We start from the raw sequence: 23,366 nt of genomic DNA, 5'->3' as shown, positions 1-23,366 counted from the left end.
GATCAAAAATGCAAAACATTTCCCTTATAAGCATACTAAGTCAGGGGTCGATCCAGCGCCAAATTGGGGCCGCTTTGCGGCCCCTTCACAAAATTCCACATGGCAAAAGCGGCCCCATTCACAAAATTCCGCGTCGCAAAAGGGGCCCCATTCACAAAATTCCCCATCGCAAAAGCGGCCTCATTCACAAAATTCCGCGTTGTAAAAGCAGCCCCTTCACAAAAATTTATAAAAAGGCAGCCTTTTCACAATATTTTTTAACCGCAAATGTGTACGCATCTACGCGAAAGCCTACACCTCTTCCACCTTCCCCTGTCTTATCTTTTTGCCTGCTGTGTGATTTGTTTTTACTTTAGAGCGTCAGAGGCGGGGGGGGGGGGACGCTTGTGATTGGTGGCTAGCCAAAATCCAAGAAAAATAATGAGCACGTGATAAAGAATTGATTCGATGATTTTCTGCTGTTCTACGAGTGCGATGACTCATTTCACGCCACGGCAAATTTATCGCCTATATTCTGTTGGTTTGATTTGCTTCAATGACAAAATATTTCTGAATTAAATATTCCTTTGAATCATTGTAACTTTCAATTGTGTCTTAATTGCACGCATCTTTCATTTATCCATATTATTTTGTCAAATTATGCATTTTTAATGCTCAAAATTAGCTGCAAATTGAAACCTTGCCAGATGCAGATCTTCTAGTTTTTTTGCTCTTTCTTTCTTTTTTTTAAAAATTAATTTAAATATTCTCCGGTTTTTTTAATTTGTTAATATTTCCTTCAGTTTATTTTGAAAAAGTTTAAGGTTCATAGTTGGGGTGTTATCTTACGGAACGGACGAGCAAAATTTCTGAAAATTATTCCCGAACGAAGGTTAAAAAGAACACTCGAAAATCTTATATTTTCATTTTTTTAACCAATTGCATAGAAATTCGCATTGAATACTGGCGCATGCTGATGCAAATCGTATTGTATAGCAATTAATTAAATCGTGTTAGAGTATAAGTGACTACGCGGGAAACGTCGAACAACCGATTGCCGAAATTCCCTGTAGTCTGTAATTGATACTGTCCGATCTCGAAAGCTCACTTGACACGATTGCATTTAATGAAAAAAAAAGGTGTGATTAAGCCAGGGGTACCCACTTTTTCTCATATTCTTTAGTTTAAAGCAGCGTTTCTTGATCTTTTTTTTTTTTTTTTGACACTCGGACCGGTAAAACTTCGTCAAAAAATTTCACGGACCGGTAGAAATTTTTACTTTTTTTTTTCACTAAAATAAACTAATCTGTTTTGTCCTTTTTTTAAAAACAAATTCCAAAAAGAAAAACCTTCTACTCAAAATAAACTTACAAAAGTTAATTGTAAAATTGTTTTTAATGACTTACACAATTTGAATGTAAAAATAAGCGCAGCTAATTTGTGTAAATTTTCATAAGCGAATAAATCTTGGCAAAGTAATGGATATATTAATGCATAAAATATCGTATAAAATTAGGAATAAAAATAAAATAAGGAAATTTTATTTTATTGGAAACGAGGACCGGTCAAATTTTCTCGCGGACCGTTGTCTGCTGAGAATTGTTGGTTTAAAATGCATTTTTCATTTTTTCTTTCCTGCTATTTTTCTTGTAGACTGTACGTGTGGAAGCAACAGATAACTTTCAAAGTCACGCTAGTTTGAGCGTACAGTACAGCATACAGTAAACCAAAAGAATAACTGCATTATTATTATTTATTTATTTATTTATTTTTGTAGTTTAATTCCCAGATTCCTTCTTTTATTGATAAAATACAATGCCAGCTGAAAAATATCGTCAGTCATTCTACTTAATCTTGCTGTCTTCTTTAAATAAATATGAAACTTCGAGATGAGCAATGTCGCATTTTTTTAACGTATGTCTGCTAATGGTGAGCAACGGGAACAGCGCGCAAAGGAAGTTTTATTGAGTGGGATTTAATAAAAAGTTGCGCGAATCGCGTAATCTGCAGACGATAAATTAAAAAAAAAAACTGCAGACGATAAATTTAAAAAAATGTGGTAATTGTTTATTATTCCAGTTCGTTTTCTTTCTCGGTATTAATTTTTCTTTTGTAACAGATCGTCTGCGATCCAGGAGCGCAGACGATCTTTTTCGGAGTTAGCTTGTTCGCGCCTTCGCGTGTTTAAGTGGACATTTTTTAGGCGCATCAAAGAATAAATTGTTATTCTATTCGATTATAATTTGTGTTTTGCAAAATATTTCGTTACGTTTCTAGCAGATAATGGAGCGCTGGAGATAGCAGCCGCAATAATCTCAGTTTGGAGAGATCGCTTGTTCGTTGAAAATAATTCTTCAAGAAATTAAAATATGAAACGAGGACGTCCTGCAACGGGAGGTACCTCCCGAAATTCTGCGTATTATGTTTAAAAATTTTGCTCTTTGAACGTTGGATCTCAAAATATTGTGAATTTCTTCAAGTCAGCAATTAACAACCCCGATAAAATCGCTACCACCAATTCATCATTCAGTAACAGTAACGCAAATGTTCCCGTTTCGGAGGACTCGGAAAATGCGGTAAACGATAGTGCAGGAAATGTTCCCGTTTCGGAGCACTTGGAAAATGCGGTAAAAGATAGTAACGCAAATTTTCCCGTTTTGGAGGACTCGGGAAATGCGGTAAAAGATAGTACATCAAATGACAGTGAAGCAGTTCACGAAAGTATAACGATTTTTGAGGCAGAAAATACTGGAAGTGAATCTGAAGCAACTTCAACTGATGATGATATTGAGATTGAGCCATCAAATAATGAATCAAGCAATTGTATTTGAGAGTATAAATGGAAATAAGAAGCATGCAATAAATGAAAAGTACATTGCAAATTATGAAAAGGTGTATAGCTGGCTTTACTACAGTTATTCAGCTAAGGGTTTTTTGTGCAAAATATGTTCATCTTTCTTGAATGTTAGTGATTCGAACAAAACTTGAGTAAATATTGGAGTTGATATCAAGAAAAGCCGTCACCCAATAGAGTTTTAAAAAAACATGAGTGCAGCAAAAATCACAGAGAGGCTGTCAATATACAAAAATCTAGTGCAAAAGAAGGAATTCTCAAAAAAATCTGAAAGTGCAGAGATTGGAACTGAAGCAAAAAAAAAAAAAAATTTAACAGAAAATTGATTGGTAAGTTGATTCAAATTTTGTACTTTATAATCAAGAAGCAATGGGCCATTTCTGAGAATTTTGAATCTCTAGTTAAATTTTTGGGGGAAAACTTAGATGACAATGAAATAAAAAAACATTTGCTAACTTGTGGTAAGAATACCACGTATTTATCCCACATTTCAGTTCAAAACATTTATCTTTGAAAATACTGAAATTCCGTTGTTTTCAGGAAAATCCTAAATTTTACTTTGATTACGCAATATATATTTATTATTAGTTTGTGTTGAGTTTCGAAATCCAATTCTAAAATAACTTTACTAAAAATAAAATTCTTTTATATGCTGTTTTTATATTTTTATTTATTTCGAAGATCTTGATTTCCTTACACGCGCCATGGTAAATGAATTTTTTGCATTTTTGATGTTGACTGTACCTTGTTAAGTGGCAAACAAATAAAATTTCTTTATACATTATTTAACATCATTAAATTGCAAAGTTTTAAACGAAATACCTACTCTGTAAGAACGTCAAATGTCAAAAAATTAAACGTTGAATGCTGGTGCAGTATTATTTTGGGTTTTAATTACTTTTACGTTTTTCAAACACATACATGGCATCTTTAATGAGTATTTCACTTCTGTGTTAAGAAATATGTGATATCTTTGAGTCTGTTCATATTGTATTAAGAGTTATCATTACGTGCAGCAGCATGTGCAATTTTCATTGCTCTAAAAGCATTTGAGAGGGACAAACAGGAAATTGTGAGACTTTCACCTTAAGAAAGTGTGCCTTGCATATGTATATTTGTAAAAATCAATAAATGTAATGTATGTGTCAAATTACGAATAAAATATTAAGGGTCTTACTCCCCCCTTCCCCCCAGCGCATTTTCTCTTGACAGCTTTCAGGTATTCTTCAAGGACTTGCAATCACCCCAGAAACCTGTCTAGGGCTTTTCTATAACGATATGACAGCTAAAAATGCTTTTATACAATCTTTTCCAAGAAAAAAATCACGAGAAGGTCTTTTTTACAAAAATAAATAAAATTCACAAAAATATTTTAGTTTTTCACAAAAATAAAGAAAATTCACAAAAATATTTTGCTTTTTCACAAAATGGGGACCCAAAAAATAAAACCTGGATCGACCCCTGTAAGTCTAACAGTAAGAAAAACAATGAGAGGGGGCCATGGTCATCCTAGGAAAGTTTTAAAAATAGTTTAAAATCTTTTTCAGAGCTAAATATAAAAAAATCCTTATTATTTCTCTCCTCATGGGGGAAAGAAAAGGGATGTGTGTTAGTAAGTGTCCAATAAAAAGAAATACATTTAATGATTGCGCATTAAGTTTAAAGTTAAATTTAAGTTTTAACCCGGCTTTATACAGTGCTATGTAATTATTCTTCATTCCCTTTTTAATATGGGACCCTACAAACCACTCCTCTTCCTTTTGTTAATATTACCAAAGATCATCTACAAACCAGGTTTTAAAAATTAACTTGTTTAAGTTTCCAGGGGAGGGACCCCTTCTTCTCTTTTTCGCCAACATCGTTCAAGATTGGCCTAAATTTTGTTTTAAGCGCTTGAGTTTCAAAATATTTCCGTGGGAGAACTCCTCCCTCCCTAACATGATTGAAAGGCTCCGAGAATAACGTTTTTGGAGCTTCAATTTCGAAAAATTGCTGGTCCTCTAAAAGTTACTCATGTTCCAAAAGGGTCCTCCAAAAGTTAAATCATGGATTGCCTACATTTGGAATTTAAAGAGTTCAATTTTGAAAAAATTTTGGGAGTTTGGGTGTGGATCTCAGAATCTCTTCAACCCTTAACCTTACCAAAGATAGTCTAGAATGCATTTTTAGTCTATAAATTAGTGAAATTTCCTGGGATAGGCCTTTTAAAATCTCTCCTTCTCTTAACATCACCAAAAATCGTCCAAAACAGCCTTCTTAGAGCTACAACATATTGCCAAAGATAATTAGAATGCATCTTTAAGACTGCAAATTAGAAAAAATTCTTGGTGTGGGCCCCCAAATGTCTCCCCCACGTATCATCATGACAAGATAGTATTAAACTGCGTTTTTGGCTCTACAATGAGGAAAAAAATCCGCCGGAGAAACCCCAAACCTCCCTCATCTTAACATTATTGGAGGTAATGTTTGTGTTTTTAAACTTTCAATTTCAGAAATGAGCGTGGGGGGGGGGGGGGGTGCACCTGAGCCCTTAATATTACAAACAGTTAAAATGCATTTCTAAGATTACAAATCAGGAAAATTTCCCTAGATGGGCCCTAAAATCTCTAATCCCTCTAATATCATCATCAAAGATTGTCTAAAACTGCATTCTAAGAGCTATTATTTCAAAAAATAGACAGTGGAGCGCCACGGACTCTTCTCCTTTAAGATTACCAAAGATTGTCTAAAATTTGCTTTTAAGACTAAAAATTCGAAAAATTTCTGGGAGACCCCCGGACCCCCTTTACCTTTACTTCGGAGTTCGTATTATACTTATGGTTGGTTCATATCGACTTCCTTTTAAATAAGAAGTCCTGTGCAGTTGCCTCAGAACACAGTACTGATTACAGGAATACCACTTTGAGGCAATATTATATGCACACGTTTGTTAAGAAAAGAGGAAAATCACTAAGAAGGTTGCAGTCTTTATGTTAAACTTGCATCGCCTAGTGAAAATTCCTAAAAAAATGCTCCAGTTAAAGGTGGGTTATATTGATATTTGTAAAATTCAAAAATTTTCCAAAGCAACCATATTTTTTTGAATGGCCCCCTCTGAGAATTCTGTCTTATACAAATACAAAAGTGACGCCAGCAACAGGCTCTGGGCCCAGCTAGACTGGATCCGCCTCTGGTAGAAGTAGTAGGAAAAACTTAATGGATAACAATTGCACACATCTTCAATTTTAACAAATCTTGCTTGTAACTGTTTTTTGTGATCATTTGTTCATTCATAACAAAAATGCTATCATGCAGTCTGGAATATACTGACGAACATTTGTCTCACATTGATGTTCGAAGTTTTCGCTCTTCTCGTCAAAAGAAAAACCCTCATTAATTCAAAGGAGTATTAACAGCTGAAAAGTTCTTCTGAAAAAACAAACGTTACTCCACCACAAGTTTGCTCTTTTAGTACGTTTTAAAGGGAAACTTTGTAATTTAAAAAAAAATCAACCTTCAATCAGTTTTAATACAGAAAATAAAGGGCACTTCAACTTTGAAATCATTTCAGCGTCTAAAAAATTTCTCTTTGTAAAAGAGAGCAAAACAACCTAAGCAAAATATGTATAAAGTATCGAAAATAGCGTTTTAATATACATCAAAACAAATCCACATGAAATTAAAATCCATTAGATTACTAGTTTCCCCGCTTGAACCCAAAGAATTAGAGACACTTACATTGAATTAATGAAGAAGAATGCAATTAGAATCTATGAAATTGCATCATTGTAAATTTCTAAGGCACTAAAATTAAGTACATTCAAGAACTAGAACATCAACAAGACTTGACACCAACCGGAAACGTATAACGATTCATCCCGGACCGGAACTCGTTTTTTTAGCAAACAAAATGCGGGCAACATTAAAATTTTTTTCCTGCAACCACGAGGGGTCAAATCACCCCTCCAGGTGACCCCCTACTTCAAAGGAATCATACATTTTGTCAGTGAAAATTAGAACAAAAAAGAAAAATTTCTTCATTTTACAGCAGAAACTTTTCTAGAAAAATTTTGTAAAAGCATAAAACAACACTGAACTGGTAGAGAAAACATTGCAAGGTGAAATTGTATCTTGTGATGCAATTTTTGCAAAGCACAATTTAGCACATTGTTTTTAAATGTTCCATTAATATAAGTATTCTATTAATGTAATTCAAGATTCTGAGTATAAAAAGTTTACCACTATTTCGGAACGTCAACACAAAAATCTAGTGCTGCCTAAAGTGCAGTTGAGTAGTTTATTTTCCAAATTTCTCTTTTTTGCTTGGCATCACGGATGGCATTTCGGTCTTTGAAGTAGTAAATAAAAACGTGAATAAAGTAAGATATGAATTGTTTTTTCAATCTGTAAACATCTTATGCAAATTATTATGATTTAATTTCATTGCATTTTATACTGATTTCCGATGTTTTGAACTTTTAGGTGAAGCTAATATCAAAATTCCAAAATGTCCGACATTGAAGTGTAAGTTTTATTTATTGCTTAAGTACTGTTAATTGATCGTACTATGTATCATTGTAATGTTTTGCTCCTAATTTTTGTTTTAAATTGAGGTTTTTTCCGCTGTTTTTTAAAAATTCTTTCATTGTCTTAGTGGTATGGTTCTGGTTTTAAATTTTCCTAAGCAGCATGATTGTTCAAGAGGTAAGCCGTGATTTTTTTCGTTGACGTATGTTTTGTTTTTTGCGTTGAATGCAACATGCTAAATTAAGCTGCCTGTTGTCCGTTTCATATATTAAATTCAATTAATTCAGGGGTGTTTGTGATCCGAAAATTTCGGGTTGCTGCTTCCGAAGTTTTCGTCTAGCAACATCGTCAGACTGAAAGTTTATATTAAAAAGGAAAAGAAAGCCTTTCATTTTTTTTTCTTCAATATTTACCATGATTTTTGTGTGCATATTTAAAGAGATTTTACAAGGAAGGGGGGGGGGTGAGCTTTCGATAATTTCACACCGTCTTTGGAAAATTTTACTTGAGTTCACTTTTATCCCTGATTAATGTACGCATAACTTCCCCACGTACGGTCTTACTATTATGCAAAGAAACCCCGAAGTTGCCTGGGATGTTAGGTAATTATGAAATGTACAGGGAGTATTCTTCTTAATTAAATGAGTCAGTAAACATTACTGTATACAAATATGCCCTTAAACAATATTGCTGCATGCATTTCTGTTTCAGTGTTCTTAATGTTAGGTCAGTATCTGTTTATTTAATTTGTCGGTATCGAATCTATTATGTATATTTGTTAGGTAGAAATAGATTACATCTAGTTGGCCAATATTCATGTGAATTTTTAACCATTTACTCATTTAAAAGGTGTTGCTCCAATGACTATGAATTAGAAAGTCATCCAAAAAAATAAAATAGCTTTAGGTTATTTTGAATAAAGTTCAATGTTATTTGTAATGAAATGTTTTAGGAGCTGTGCCAGGGGTCTGGCGAGAGCAAATTTGGGTAATGGACCCTTCACAAAAATCCGATCGACCAAAACGGACCTTTCACAAAATCCCTATCAACCAAAACGGACCCTTCACAAAATTCTGATAAACAAAAACGGATCTTTCACAAATTGTTTATTGAAAGAGTATATCTCAAATTAAAATAATACAGCATATTTCCTGTAAAAAAACGATAATGTTTGGAACCTCTTTTAAAGTTAAATTAGAGGAATCAACTTGTACAAAATCAGCTAATTTTGCAAAAGAAAAAAAAATCGGCACTCTTGTGATGCTTCTGCAAGCCATAAAAAATCAGTACGGCCAATAAATATAATGCCTGTTGTTGGTTTCTTTGAAAGAAATTAACAGCTGAAAGTCAGTTTGGTTTATAATTTTGCTTGTTTGTTTTATTCAGCGATGTTGTTGTAAACTTCTTTGAAAAAGCGTCAACATTCTCTGAATAGGTGTAGTAAGCACTTTTCTCCCCACTCATGATTTAATCTTCAATAATGTACAGTGAAAGGAACTTAGAACTGAAAAGGATGATGTTTAACTGTTTATCGCCTCTTAGTGTCTGTTGGTGCAATGTTAAACTATTACTTTGGGAGATAGTTATATGGGTTTGGTTTTTCGATGCTAAAAAGGATAATTAACTTTAAATAAAATTTTATTTACCTTTTTTTTTTCTATAGATGCCTACATTTTGAAAAACGCAATCTTTTTACATCCAATATGATAATCATATTTTATTCTTTTTTCAAGCCAGTAACTTCGCTTTTGGGATGCAAATAAATGAAAAATATCTTTATTTTTGTAACAAAGCTTATTTCAAGCTTTTAAAGTGGAATTCCATTTTCTTTTATGAGTCGATAAGTAAAATGCTGAATCGATGGTTTATTTTTTATTTTATTTATTTATTTATTTTTCCTTCAACTGTGTCCAGATATTAATGATATGTTTATCATAGGACTCTAAAATGCAATTCAAAAATAATTTTATCAAAAAAAAAATGCAACGAGCAGTTTTTATACTTTTAATGCCTTCACTTTAAGGATTGCAATCTCTTTGCATCCGCTATAGAAATCTGATGTTTCGAATTTTCGATGTTTCGTACGCTTAGTTAACAGGTAAAAAAATAAAATATTTTTTTATTTTTGTAAAATAAGAGTTTATAATGTTTAAACGAAACTCTGCTCTTAAACAGTGTCTTGGGTTAAAAAGTTATATGCTGAACCCCTGCCTGAATTTTTTTTCTTACAGTTATTTTAAATACTATACAAATAACATTTCTAGTACAATTTAACATGATGTAGAATGCTAGATAAATATTGATACTTGAGGGGTGCCCATCTTCCAGGGAGCGATGCCCCTTCCCCTCTCCCCAAATACTAGAAAAACACTCAAGAATGATATTCTTAACAGAAAAGAGAGAAAACACTCAATTTTAAGTGTCGATGATTCAGTTTCCACCATCTCAAAAGTCTAAACTTACATTTTTACAAAAAAAAAATTTTTTTTGCAAAATTATTTGGTTTTTCACAAAAATAATTGATTTTTCACAAAAACGGACCCTGTGAAAAATCCTGGACAGACCCCTGTGTGCTAAGAGAATACGAATATTAGGAGAATTTAATTAAAAAAAAATTTGGCCATGAGGGGAAACCACTGCACTCTCATGCGAAAAGCGGGGGTGGGGGGAAAGGCAGGGGGCGCTCCGCTCCGTAGAGTGGGTGGTAAAGGGGTTGCCGTAGTATCCCCGTAGTGGCGCCGGTTTGCTATGAGAGCAATTTATCGCCAGGGAAGGGGAAAATAGTAGGTGATAGAGATAAGCCTTGAAAATCCAGTAGTGATCATCCTTTCCGCCTCGAGAAAACAAGAAATTTACTTTTGACATGTGGCAACAGCGTAAAAATAGAATAAGATTTATCTATTAAGATGAAGGCGACATAAGATTAATTTGGCCATTTTTATTGAAAGAAGTTTAATTAGATAGATGTAAATAATGTGTAAATAGTCTAAAATAAATGTGTTTTTGAATTCAAGCTTTTTCTTTGAAGAACGTCATGAACTTTTTTATTACTGCATAGACAATTTGGCTCACAAAGTAGAAAATTGTGTTACGAGACGGTAACATTTGGCGCCCCCGGGTGGGCTTTGTCTATTCAGTAATACAGATGGAATTATTATGACGTGATCGCCATGGAATGACTGACGAATTTTTGGTTATCCTCTGCAAGATTGAAAGAAGTAAGTTACCATTGCTTACTATACTGTAAGAAACAGAAAATACGATTTGATAGAATTTATAAAAGATATTGTGCTTATTTGCTGAAGTTTTAATTTAAGATAACTGCAATACATAGATAATGGATGCGGTTAATAAAGCAAAGCGCACTGTTTTTAGAACTCAAACAACAAAATTAATCAACAAAATTGATGCCAAATTTATAGAAGGTAACATAAATGAAGAGGATTTAGACCAATTTTTGGCAGAATTAGATTTGAAAGAAAAAGAACTTAATTGTCTCGACACTGAAATTCAAAAAACGATTGATTTGAAAGATTTAGAAGACGAAATTTTAAAATGCGATGAATACCACTCTAACATAGTAATTTGGCGATCAAAAGTAAAACGTGCCAAAACAAAATTTGAAGTTCCTTCCCATTTCATTGCGCCGACTGCGACGTTAAATGGTTCAGAAACAGAACAAAGAATTGTGATTCGGGAAAATGAAACTGCTCACATTAATCTTCCGCGACTGATTATCATCGATAAATTTGATGGTAAACCATCAGATTGGCAAAGATTCTGGGACCAATATGAGTCTGCAATCCATAAGAATACCAATATTTCTAATGTATACAAATTCAACTATTTACGTTCATATTTGAAAGGGGCAGCTTCGAATGCAATTAAAGGATTTAGCTTGACCAATAATAATTATCAATCAGCTATCGACACCTTAAAAGACCGTTTTGGCAAGAAAACCATAGTTATTAACTCTCATTTGAATAAGTTACTTAGCCTTAATGCCGTAAAAAGATCAAATGATGTTGTTTCCTTGCGTAAATTATTTGACACTTGTCAAACTGAAATAAGAACTTTGGAATCGCTGGGAGTAACAGAAGATAGCTATGGAACCCTACTTTGTCCGATTCTGACCAGATTACTGCCAAACGATATAGTATTAGAGATAACTAAGAAGTACACCATAGATGATGAATGGAAGGTTTCGGAAATAATGAAAATTTTAAAAGCCGAAGTAATAAGTCGGGAAAAGGCCGCAACTTTAATTTCAAGTTCAAGTACGCAGAACACTGAACACTTCCCCCCTGTACATAGTAAACGTGATTCTCAAGAACTGTCTCACAAAACTAGCAAAAATCGTCCTTCAACTGCGTCCGAATTGTTGAACGAAACAAAAATTAAGGGAGGTAAATGTTTTTTCTGTGAAGATGATAAACATTTATTACGAGATTGCAAAGAATTTAAGATGAAACAAATGAGTCAAAAAAGAGATTTTCTGATGAATCTAGGTTGCTGTTTTATTTGTTTTAATAAAGGACGTTTAGCCAATAAATGTAGAAGCGTCATAAAATGCCGCATCTGTTCAAGACGTCATTATGAGATGATGTGTCCCGATATTAAGAGAAGTGGAATTAGGGAAAATTCTGAAGATAATGACAGTGAACTAGAGAAAAATGTTGATGCGTTACATTCTATGACTTCCAAAGAGGTTCTCTTGCAAACTTTAGTTGTAAAGTTAATTGGTAAAAATGAAGAACGAAATGTCCGTGCGGTTATTGATACAGGTTCACAGTTTTCATACATCTTGAAACCTACCGTTATAGAAATGGGACTTAAAGTGCAAGGAGAAGAAGAACTTGGTCATTCATTATTTGGTGGCGCAAAAACAAAAATTGAAAAGCATCGTTCTTATAAAATTCTTTTGGCAGATCTGAAAGGCAGTTATACTTGCAGTCTAGATGTTTTAGATCAAAACATTATTTGCAATGACATTCCAAGTATAAGAAAGGGACCTTGGTTAAAGGAGCTGAAAATGAAACGCATTCATCTAACAGACGTTCAAAGAAACTTTGGACCGGTTGAAGTTCTTTTAGGTGCAGACGTTGCCGGAAAACTTTTCACAGGGAAACGTGAAGAATTAGCTTCCGGTTTAATTGCTCTACATACTAAACTGGGATGGACTTTGCTAGGGAAAGTTCCACAAAATAATTGTATAAGAAATTTTACTATGAGTGCTACAACTATGCTGTCCCAAAGTGAAGTGTCAGTATCCAAGTTGTGGGATTTAGAAATTATCGGAATAAGAGATCCAATTCAACAAAATTCTAAAGAAGATGCATATAAGGCAGTTATGAATTATTTCCAAAAAGCTGTGAAACAAAACGAAGACTGCAGATACGAAGTAAATTTACCGTGGAAGATGGATAATGCCATTCTACACGATAATTATCTATCGTTGAAAAGACTTGAATCTACTTGTAGAAATTTAAACAAAAGAGGACTTCGAGATAAATATGATGAAGTTTTTGACGAATGGATTCAAGAAAGGATAATCGAAGAACTATCAAATTCTGAGATAGACATGCCAGCGCATTACCTACCTCATCGCCCGGTTATTAAAGAAAAAGGTACGACCAAGATTAGACCAGTGTTTGATGCGTCTTCAAAAGGTCCCAACTATCCCTCATTAAATGACTGTTTAGAAACAGGAATAAATTTAATCGAAACTATTCCTTCGATTTTAGCAAGGTTTAGAGTAGGAAAAATAGGGGTTGTTGCTGACATTAAAAGGGCCTTTTTGCAGATATCAGTGAATAAAGAAGACAAACTTTTTACGCTTTTTATGGTATAATAAGAACAATGAATTGACCATTTTTCGTCATACGAGAGTAGTTTTCGGCGTTACCAGTAGCGCTTTTCTCTTGTCAGCGGTTCTAGACCACCATTTATGCAGAACATCATTAAGTGAGAAGGAAACAAGAGTGATTTCAGAAAAATTAAGAAATAGTTTTTATGTAGATAACTGTGTAACAAGTGTGCATGATAAATTTGAGGCTCATACTTTCATAGAAGAGAGTACAAGAATAATGAAAGAAGGAAGATTTGAGCTGAGGGGGTGAGAAACTACCGCTCTTGATCCATTTTCTTTACAAGAAGCTAAATCTAACGTTCTGGGACTCGTCTGGGATAAAAATTGCGATTCTTAAGAGATTGATCCTACATGTCTTGAATTTGAAGAAAAAGCACTTACAAAAAGGAATCTCCTTTCTCTTGTGGGAAAATTTTTTGATCCCATTGGTTTTCTAGCTCCAGTTTTGATTCAACCTAAGCTTCTGCTTCAAGAAATGTGGAAAACGAAGTTATCATGGGATATTGTAGCAAGTGAAGATAAAAAGAAAAGATTCTTGAAATGGAAAAAAGACATACCTCTTTTGCAAAATATTAAAATCCCAAGATGGTTAGGCATTACACCAGATATAAATATTAGCTTCCACACATTTGTAGATGCAAGTCAAGTTGCTTATGCCGCTTGTGTCTTCATTAGATGTGAATATTCAGGAAGAGGAGTCAGTGTTCAGCTTCTGCAAGCAAAGGCTAGAATAACTCCCCTGAAGCCTATCACTATTCCTCGACTTGAGCTCATGGCCGCAACCATAGGAGCAAGACTTTATGTATCTTTAAAGGAATCTCCGAACTTAGAGCAGGTGAGATCATTCTTCTGGACTGATTCATCTACCGTTTTAGCTTGGATAAAGAGACCAGATCAATGGTCGGTTTTTGTGAGAAACAGAGTCAATGAGATTAGGAAACTAACAGAAGCAGACAATTGGTTCCACATAATTGGCCGTGAAAATATTGCGGACTTACTGTCAAGAGGATGTGGAGTGAAACAGTTACTGAAATCATCCTGGTGGTTAGGCCCTTCATGGTTAAAACAAACTGAAGATGACTGGCCTAAATCTTCGGTTAATATGAATGAAGAAGAAATTGAAAAGAAGAAACTCAGAGTGGCAGTCTCTGCAAATAACAGCGAAGTATTTTCCATAGCAGTTTATTTTGCTGAAAGACACTCAAAATTTTCGAAAATAGTAAGAATTCTAGCATGGATACTACGCTTTCGTCCAAAAGCTAAGAACTCTCAAAAGCTGGAAAAAATTACCGGGGACGAAATTACTAATTCTGAGAAGACTCTTTTTCGCTGCATTCAAAGGGAATGAATGCTTTATCTGTGAGAATGCCAAGAAAACACTTCAAGGTTTACAAGTCTATGAAGATAATGACGGAATTTTGAGAATGAAGTCCCGAATATTTAATGAAACTGAGACAGAACAATTTTCATTTCCCATTATTCTACCTTCAAAGCATCCATTGGTTAAAAGAATTATTGAAGAACAACATATCTTGAACAAACATGCAGGACCACTGATATTATTAACAATTCTGAGAGAAAGATTTTGGATTGTAAAAGGACGAAAGACTGTTCATTCGGTTGTAAGAGATTGTGTTATTTGCAAGAGGCAAAGAATTAAACATCCGGTGGCTCCTCTGCCACCTCTTCCTTCCCATAGAACAGAATTGTCTGCTACATTTCAAGTTACAGGGGTGGATCTGGCAGGTCCCCTTTTTACGAAGTCAGGAAGCAAAATTTGGATTGTGATATTTACTTGTGCGGTTTACAGATGTGTTCAATTGGAGTTGGTGGAATCAATTAGTACTACAGCGTTCATCTACGCTATGAGAAGATTTATTGCAAGACGTGGAAGAATTTCTGTAGTTTATTCCGATAATGGGATGAACTTTGTTGGATTAGATAAATCTCTAAAGAAATTAGACTGGGACAAGATACAGAAAGAATTTGAAGTTTCTCAAATCAAATGGAAGTTTAACCATCCATCAGCCCCATGGTGGGAAGGGTTTTGGAAAAGTCTAATAAAAATTCTCAAGAACCTTCTCCGAAAGAATTTAGGACGTTCTTCCTTAAATTATGAAGAACTTCTAACATTAGTTTGCAAATGCGAAGCAGTAATGAACAATAGACCTATAACATATATCTCAGAGGATCCAGAACTTAAAACATTAACCCCAGCAATGTTTCTACGCGATCTACCTATGACAGATACACCTGACTTGGACAGCATAGAAAGAACATCCCTAAATAAAAGATTAAATTATTTACAAACTGTTTGCGATCATCTTAGAAAAAGATTTAGAGTTGAGTATCTTGGTTTTCTTCGCTCGAAATCCACGAAAATTCATGATTTGATAGCAGTGGGAGACATTGTCCTGATCGGTAGCGAAGATAAGAAGCGTCTGGACTGGCCCCTGGGAAAAGTAGTTCAGCTTTTCCCAGGAAAAGATAATGTCGTACGATTAGTACATCTGAAGACTGCAAAGGGCTTTGTGACGAGGCCAATACAGAGACTGTATCCTCTTGAACTTAGAGAGAATGACAGGTCAGACCTTCCTGTGTTCATCCAACAAGAGCCAAGAAATATTCCAATCTGTGCTGAGGCTGTGAAGGACAGTGACTCTGGTAATGCACCCGTCACTGCACCGTCATAGAGCTGTGGAGACACAAAGGGGTGACTACTTGGTGAACTGTGTCTCCTACAGAACTTTCCAGTTTGACATTAGACTTTTCTTGTTTCTTATGTTTAAGTATTTTGAATTATTTTATGATGTTTTCTTTTATTTTGGGGATTTATTAGTTAAGGACAAAATTATATTATTGATGAGATTTAGAGTTTGTTCAGAACTCAAGGTGGGGAGGATGATAGAGATAAGCCTTGAAAATCCAGTAGTGATCATCCTTTCCGCCTCGAGAAAACAAGAAATTTACTTTTGACGTGTGGCAACAGCGTAAAAATAGAATAAGATTTATCTATTAAGATGAAGGCGACATAAGATTAATTTGGCCATTTTTATTGAAAGAAGTTTAATTAGATAGATGTAAATAGTCTAAAATAAATGTGTTTTTGAATTCAAGCTTTTTCTTTGAAGAACGTCATGAACTTTTTTATTACTGCATAGACAATTTGGCTCACAAAGTAGAAAATTGTGTTACGAGACGGTAACAGTAGGGTTGCCGTAGTATTGCGAAGTGGCGCTTGGTTGCCATAAGAGAGATTTATTGCCAAAATTTGGCGACATTTGGAAAAACACCTTTATCGAATATTCCCCGATTTTTAAATAAAAATTCATGAGTTGTTTTACAGTCATATTTATTGTTGCAGGGAAGGCACCAACAGAGGTGGTGAAATGGATGTAAATACTGCCCTGCAGGAAGTCCTGAAGATTGCCCTAACACATGGTAGACTATCACGAGGTCTGCATGAAGCAGCAAAATCCCTTGACAAGAGACAGGCACTTCTCTGTGTGTTGGCGACGAACTGTGATGAACCTCTCTATGTCAAGCTTGTTGAGGCTCTCTGTGCGGAACATCAGATCAATCTGCTTAAAGTGAGTTGGTTAATTAAATAAAAAATATTTATTACTGAATGAAAATTTCCCAGTTTTATTCCCAATGGTAGAAGGCAAATCCATTGTGATGGGTGTGACACTTAAACATGAGATTTCATAGCTGCCAAGTGCTCCGTTTTTCCCGGAATTTCTCCGATTTTTATTGCGTACTCTGAAAATCCGATTTTTTCCAAAAAACTCCGTTTTTTGACTTTGCTTGTACACTTTTCGATTTCTGAGGAAAAAGAAGAAATTTCCCTATCCTGGAAGTCAGGAATTGTGCACAAACTCTACAAAAGTGGAGGCAATTTGATGCCCTGGAAGCATTAATGTCAAGATAAACACTGAGGGGGAGCGCCGATCGATCGGAGAACATTGTTTTTTCATCGAGCATTTCAGCTACGTGCAAAACGTAGCCGCCATGTTTGGTCATTCACAAGATGGAAGTAGACGATGCTTAAGTGCTTTCGTTTTCAAAGACAAAGCAGAATTGGGGGTTTCTTTTACTGCAAACTAATGAAAATTAGCAAAATGTTCTGCAAAATGTTTATTTTTTTTTTTGGTTATTTTAAATAATTTTATTGGGAAATGAAAACAATTATACTATTTAAAATTTCCTTATCCCTATTGCTTTGGACACGAATGTGCTAAAGATTCTCAATTAAATTGTAGTTTCAAGGGGATTTTTTATTTTCAAATTATTTTCATGCAACAAATTCAAAAATCTATCATCTTAAATTTTTTGCATTGTTGCTATGTTTGGTCATTTGCAACATGGAAGTAGACAAGACTATTAATAGCCTAAGTTTCCGAAAACACAATTGGTTGTTTGTCTCAATACAAACTATTAAAAATAACAAAAGGCAAAAAGTTATGTTTTTTTTTTTAAATTATTTTTTTGAAAGGGAAATTTTATCTGTATTTGATTCTTATTGCCTCGGAGGCTTTGTTATAAGCTGAAACCATTTCATCTAAAATAAAGGTTCCTGCTGACTTCTCATTTATTTATTTATTTTATTTTTTTAAATAAATCAGAAACCTATTTTAACTTGAATTTTTCATGTACAAAAAAAGTATTGAATGACTCTATTTTAGAATATGTGAAGTCCTATTCATCTATTTTTTTTAATGAAAGTTGTAAAAACTGCCCCATACCCTTTCCAGTCTAGTGGCCACTTCGAAGATTTCCAAGTCTTGACCTTTACTATGAAGTTGCTTTACTTCCAAGTATAAGAAGTAATCGTGTTTTTTTTTTTTTTTTAAATCTTCAATATGTTCTTATGCAATGCATTTTCAATACATGTAGAATATGTATAAAAGAATATTTTTAAAAAGGGTTGCAGTTTTATTAAATCAAGTAGTAATCATGTTTTTTTTTTTTTTTTAATTTTCATTATGTACCTATGTAATGATGCTTTTTTAATGTTTAATATTTTTATTTTAAATTTGGTTATAGTTTTGTTGAAAATCTAACATGAAAATTCAGAAACACATTGTAATGGTGCTTAGAACTTATAAAAGCTTACGGTACAGAAGGAAGGTTTAGCGGAGGCCACGATTTGGTGCTCCTATTTTAACCCTCATTGCTCCTATTTTTTCCCCTTAAGTGCTCCTATTTTTTTATCTTGAGGTTGGCAGCTATGATATTTAATGGTTAAAACCAACATTTTGAGCACTAAATTAACTAATGAAGACTAAAAAAGTATATTAATCAAGTTTTAGCAATTGCTCGGGACAATTGAACTGAAACAAAGCTGCTATTTTCAATTTTTTTGAAAGAAATTTTTAAAAGCTTGTGTCTTATTTTCAAAAATATCCGATATTTTGATATATATCTGATATTTTCAATCAGTACAAACTAAAGTGTTCAAAATAGTAATTGCATCCTCAAATCACTCTTTAATTTTCTTATATTATTATTACAATATGTAGACTTATAATTAAGTTTTCTTTCATTTGTTATATCTAATATTTCATTTCACATTTTTATCAATTTTAATGGAGTTAATTTAGCATTAGCTGTTTTACTAAATTTTCTTCTATTAGCTACCTTTACTGTCCGACCACGAATCGTATGGAATTTTCAAACGTCCAGATAAGACGAATCTATCTGAATGAGGGGGAAAAGTAAAAATTTGATACCGGTATCCGCTCATTTTAACGAGACTGCTTCTGCAAAAACTGGCATTGCTAAAAAATAATAGATTCGTCCATTTCCAGCTGTAAAACAGATGTTTGTCTTCCCATACAATTCGTGGTCAGACAGTACACAGTTATATGATCAGAAATAAAAAACATACATTAGTTGGTGCACAGTCATAGGACATTTTTTTTTCTGACCAATGTTTAATATTTAACTAGATACTTTTGATACTAATGATAAAAATGAATATAAAAAATGAACATTATATTACTTTGGGCAATTCCATGGCGTCGAACGTAAGAATTGCATGAAATTTGCTTCAAAAAACCAACACATTTATTGGTTTACTATTTTGACATAGATTAAAATATTTTTTTAAATACTTACTAATGTATGTAGAATTGTTGAGCGTAAAAAAATTTTCTGATACAAAATTTTATTTTGTGAAAAAAAATGTTTAACTCATGGTGTTGGACGTATGAGCTGAATCTGAAAAATGAGACTAGCAAAACTAAAATCCAAGGTTCAGGTCAATGGCTTAATCTGCAACAATGTAACTACTTTTATGTCAAAGAACAATGATGAAATATTAATAACTCATAAATTTTTTTTAATTTTAGAGGTATTAAGTGCCAAAATAGGGACTTTGGTATTGGCGCCGGACGTAAAAACTTGGTGTCGGACGTAATATGTACAAAATTACCGTGGTGTCGGACGTAACCAAAAGTTTAAAACCTTTTTATTACTTTTAACTTTGCTTTAAACTTTGAGTAATATGTTAATGACAATAAATGAGATGTTTAGATAATTACAACATTAAATACCAAATACATTTCGTAAATGTTAATTATCACCCACTTCTAATTGGGATAGATGGAAAAAAAATTCTTAAAAATATTTTATTTTGTATAGAAGATTTTATCTTTCTCATTTCGCCATTTAATGTGCCCTTCTGTCTTATATATCACAGATACTTGAATCATTTTACCATTTAACAGGGGAATGTATCCTGTGTAATGTACAGACTCATAGCTAACCACAACCCACTTATGTACTTTAAGTTGTGCAACAAATTCCATATCTTCAAATTCATCCAATGCATCACTGTCAGATAATTCTTCTTTAAATAGAACAACCATCCTAAGTGTTTGTGAGGAAGAAGCATCTGAGATATTAATTTTATTCAATGAAATTGCTTCGACTCAGTGCATGCAGTGCTCAAGGATTTTTCTCAAATATTGGTGCAATGTTGCTAATTATGTATGGTCTCTTCTGATGATATGTGTACTTAAAGTACACTGCTGATTAATGAAGGAGCTACAGATGCATAATTTTGGTGACATACCGCTCAATACTTTTCCAGTACAATGGACCTTTGGTTGCGGTGGTGGTCTGATTTGGTTGAGCTCAAATCCCCCTGGCATTTTACTTCCAGCTTTTACATTACACCACTTTTTTTTTATTATTATTTTTTTTTTAAATTTTACCCACTATGCTGTCTACAACTCCTTCCCCAGGGAACACTGCAAAGAAATTCCGAGTTAATTTTGTGTTGAATTTCTGCTCAAATAAATTTAAATTTTGTTAATAGGTATCTTTGCTTAAATTGTAAGCTGGGTCTGTTTGAGAAAACTTTGCATTTTTACTGCTTGGGTACTTGGTTTTAAGATATTCTAAAAGGTAACTTACAAATTTATGCACGGCGAGTTTAGTATGATCCAAAGTATCAAAAATTATGGCAAACGTTTGAAAGAATTCTTTGGAAATCCACACATGGGATGTGAAGATCGTGGCTTGGGCATGGCATGCGCCCAGTTTGCCAAATTGGATTTTATTCTGCTGTCAAATTGCTGCATTTTGATTTGCTTAAAATAAAGAAAAAACTATTTCTTAAAAGTTAAGTGCTTCTAGAAAAAAAAAATATATATATATTAAGTGACAAATTGGACCAGTTGTGATTAATCAATTACCAGTTTCTTGGTTTAAAATAATGTTTTTAAGTAAGAGTACTATTAATAAAGACATTTAATGACTAAAGTATAAAGAAATAATGTTATTGCGGTCCTCTATCCCTTCTTATTTAAATCGGAGAAATTATAATCAGAACAAGGTAATAATTTTAAAAATCTTGGTGTCGGACGTAATTAATTTTTTACGTTCGACACCATAAAATAACAAAAAGGTATTTATTTGAATTTTGTTCGGATTGCACATTTTCAATAGTAACTGATGTTCTGATTTGCAGGTAAAATGTTTTGTAAAAACATCCATCCTATTTTATACAGCACAAACTTTTAGGCAATTTAGTGTCGGACGTAATTTTATCAAAGTGCCTGTTATAAACAAGCTGTTAAAGACAAAAATATTTTATTTAGGTGTCATTTTTTATGCTACATTTGTTCTAAAGTGTTGTGCCAGGCATCTGAATCAGTTACAATGTGAAAAATATTGCAACTATAGTTTGAAATACCAATTCCAACAAGATATTAAAAAATCCATTATGGCAGCATGTCAAAAATACCTCTGTTCAAAGGCTTGTAACTCTTATAAACATCAACTTTTGTGGTAATTTTTCTTATTTTCATATAATTCAACTTATAAGCTTCAAAATGATACCTAATTTGTGAGAAAAAAAGATTTTGAAAAATTGGTCATAAGTTCCCTATTTCCGTGGAATTGCCCCTTTGCTGTATTACTGATGTATAAATACGTCATTGAAATATAGTATATTACTTTATGGTTATTTTTAACTTTAATAAATGAAAAATATTATTATGAGTAACATAATTTTTATATTAAATACTGTAGTTTAAAAAATAAATATCAAAAATATCTAACTATCATAATATTTTCAAAATAAATATCTGGATATATATCAACTGATATACACTCAGGAACATTGAAAATAGCGCCCCAAGAAGGAAGCATTGTATTGAAGTGAAATTTAGCGTATGGAATAATACAGATGAGAGATACGCTTGATCCACAAATCTAGACAGTTAAACAAATACAGGCTAAGGAATGAGATAAATACAATGCTAATTCAATAGCGTGTTGGTTCCCTTTTTGCTGCAATACATGCCACAATACGATCCGACATTGAGCTAATTTAACGTCTGATGTTATCCCCCAAATTTTGAACAACCACTTCTAAATCTTGCACAGAGCAGGGCTCAAAAATTATATTGCCCGACATGCCCAGGGCATGTAAAATTTCCGATCGGGCATGAATCTTTTACCCTTACATGCCCGGCTGGGCATGTAAATTTTTAATGAAATATTTCCTCAAAAAACTTTTTTTTTGTCTTATTTTATTGAAAATTTACCGCATCCTAGCCGGAGTTCAAACTTTATTTCATGCGATAACGCTAAAATCATATTTAGACTAAGATGAAATCATTAGGAATCATCGGCAAAGTCGCCCAGTGATCTGCCTAAAGTTGAGTGCGTTTTTTTCGTTCACTGCAACGCGGAATGCCTCAAGTCTAGTAGAAAAAGACTTTCCTGTTTCCAGCTTGTGTGGAAGCGATCTTCCCCTACTGCGCATGCGTCAGTAAGGAGGGAGAAATCTGATCTGACGAGTGCATGTCGTCATCGCGGGGCTCCTTTCCTTAGCTTGTGAAATAAGCTCCTCCCTCGACGCCTCGTGAGGCGTGCATTCTTCCTCGGCAGAGCACGTGTGCATTCTACTCGAAGAAGTGTTTTAGAGTTTTGGTTATGCAAATATTCGGATTAGGAGATTATGGATATACGACAGTTTTTTAAAACACCAAGACCTGAATCCAGCAGCAATGTTGTGGCTTCTGAAAAGCGGTCATCAAGTACAGTGGATGTGATTGATAATGACCGCGAAACAAAAAAAATGAAATCGGACTACGAACAAAAACGGGAACATTTAGTTCTACAAGATTGGCTAAAAGAATTCGCCTGGCTAGACTGTAATGAAGAGCGTACTGAAATGTGGTGCAAGATTTGTTGAGCTTTCCCGAAAATTGCCGATAATTCGAGCCCATATTTCAAAAATCCAGGAGTGCACGGAGATGCAATCCACATCGCATCTGTTAGAGCTCATAATAAAACAAAAAAGCACGTTTCATGCGTTCAAGCTAAATTGGCGATCGATGTTCCAACTGCCACTCCAATGAGGAAATGTCTTGTTAGGCTAACAGAAGAACAGCATAAGAAAATGTCTATCCTTTTCAATACAACCTATTTTTGTGCGAAAGAAGAAATGGCATTTCTAAAATTTAAAGGACTGCGAGTTACAAATCAAAAACGGTATTTCGTGTGAAAATAACTATTTAAATGATAAGGGAGGTGCACAGTTTTGTCACCACATTGCTGAAGTGATGAAAGATGACCTCATTGCAGATTTAGAAGGAGTAAGGTTCATTTGTGTTATGGCAGATGGAAATACAGATCGGA

The 23,366-nt window shown here is 33.8% G+C and overlaps 1 protein-coding gene across 1 annotated transcript in view; it reads left to right on the top strand.

Moving 5' to 3' along the window:
- The first annotated feature begins 7,098 nt into the window (after positions 1 to 7,098).
- LOC129221929 (40S ribosomal protein S12-like) overlaps positions 7,099 to 23,366 on the top strand; it is a 28,240-nt gene continuing 11,972 nt past the window's right edge. The window contains exons 1-3 of the mRNA XM_054856310.1: positions 7,099 to 7,191; positions 7,295 to 7,336; positions 16,573 to 16,798. Of these exons, the coding sequence (XP_054712285.1) occupies positions 7,320 to 7,336; positions 16,573 to 16,798 (243 nt within the window). The 5' untranslated portion in view covers positions 7,099 to 7,191; positions 7,295 to 7,319. The remainder of the gene's footprint in view (positions 7,192 to 7,294; positions 7,337 to 16,572; positions 16,799 to 23,366) is intronic.

The sequence above is a fragment of the Uloborus diversus genome, chromosome 5, assembly GCF_026930045.1.
Source record: "Uloborus diversus isolate 005 chromosome 5, Udiv.v.3.1, whole genome shotgun sequence".
In the NCBI taxonomy this organism is placed as follows: domain Eukaryota; kingdom Metazoa; phylum Arthropoda; class Arachnida; order Araneae; family Uloboridae; genus Uloborus; species Uloborus diversus.
This window is presented reverse-complemented; position numbering and strand designations above follow the sequence as displayed.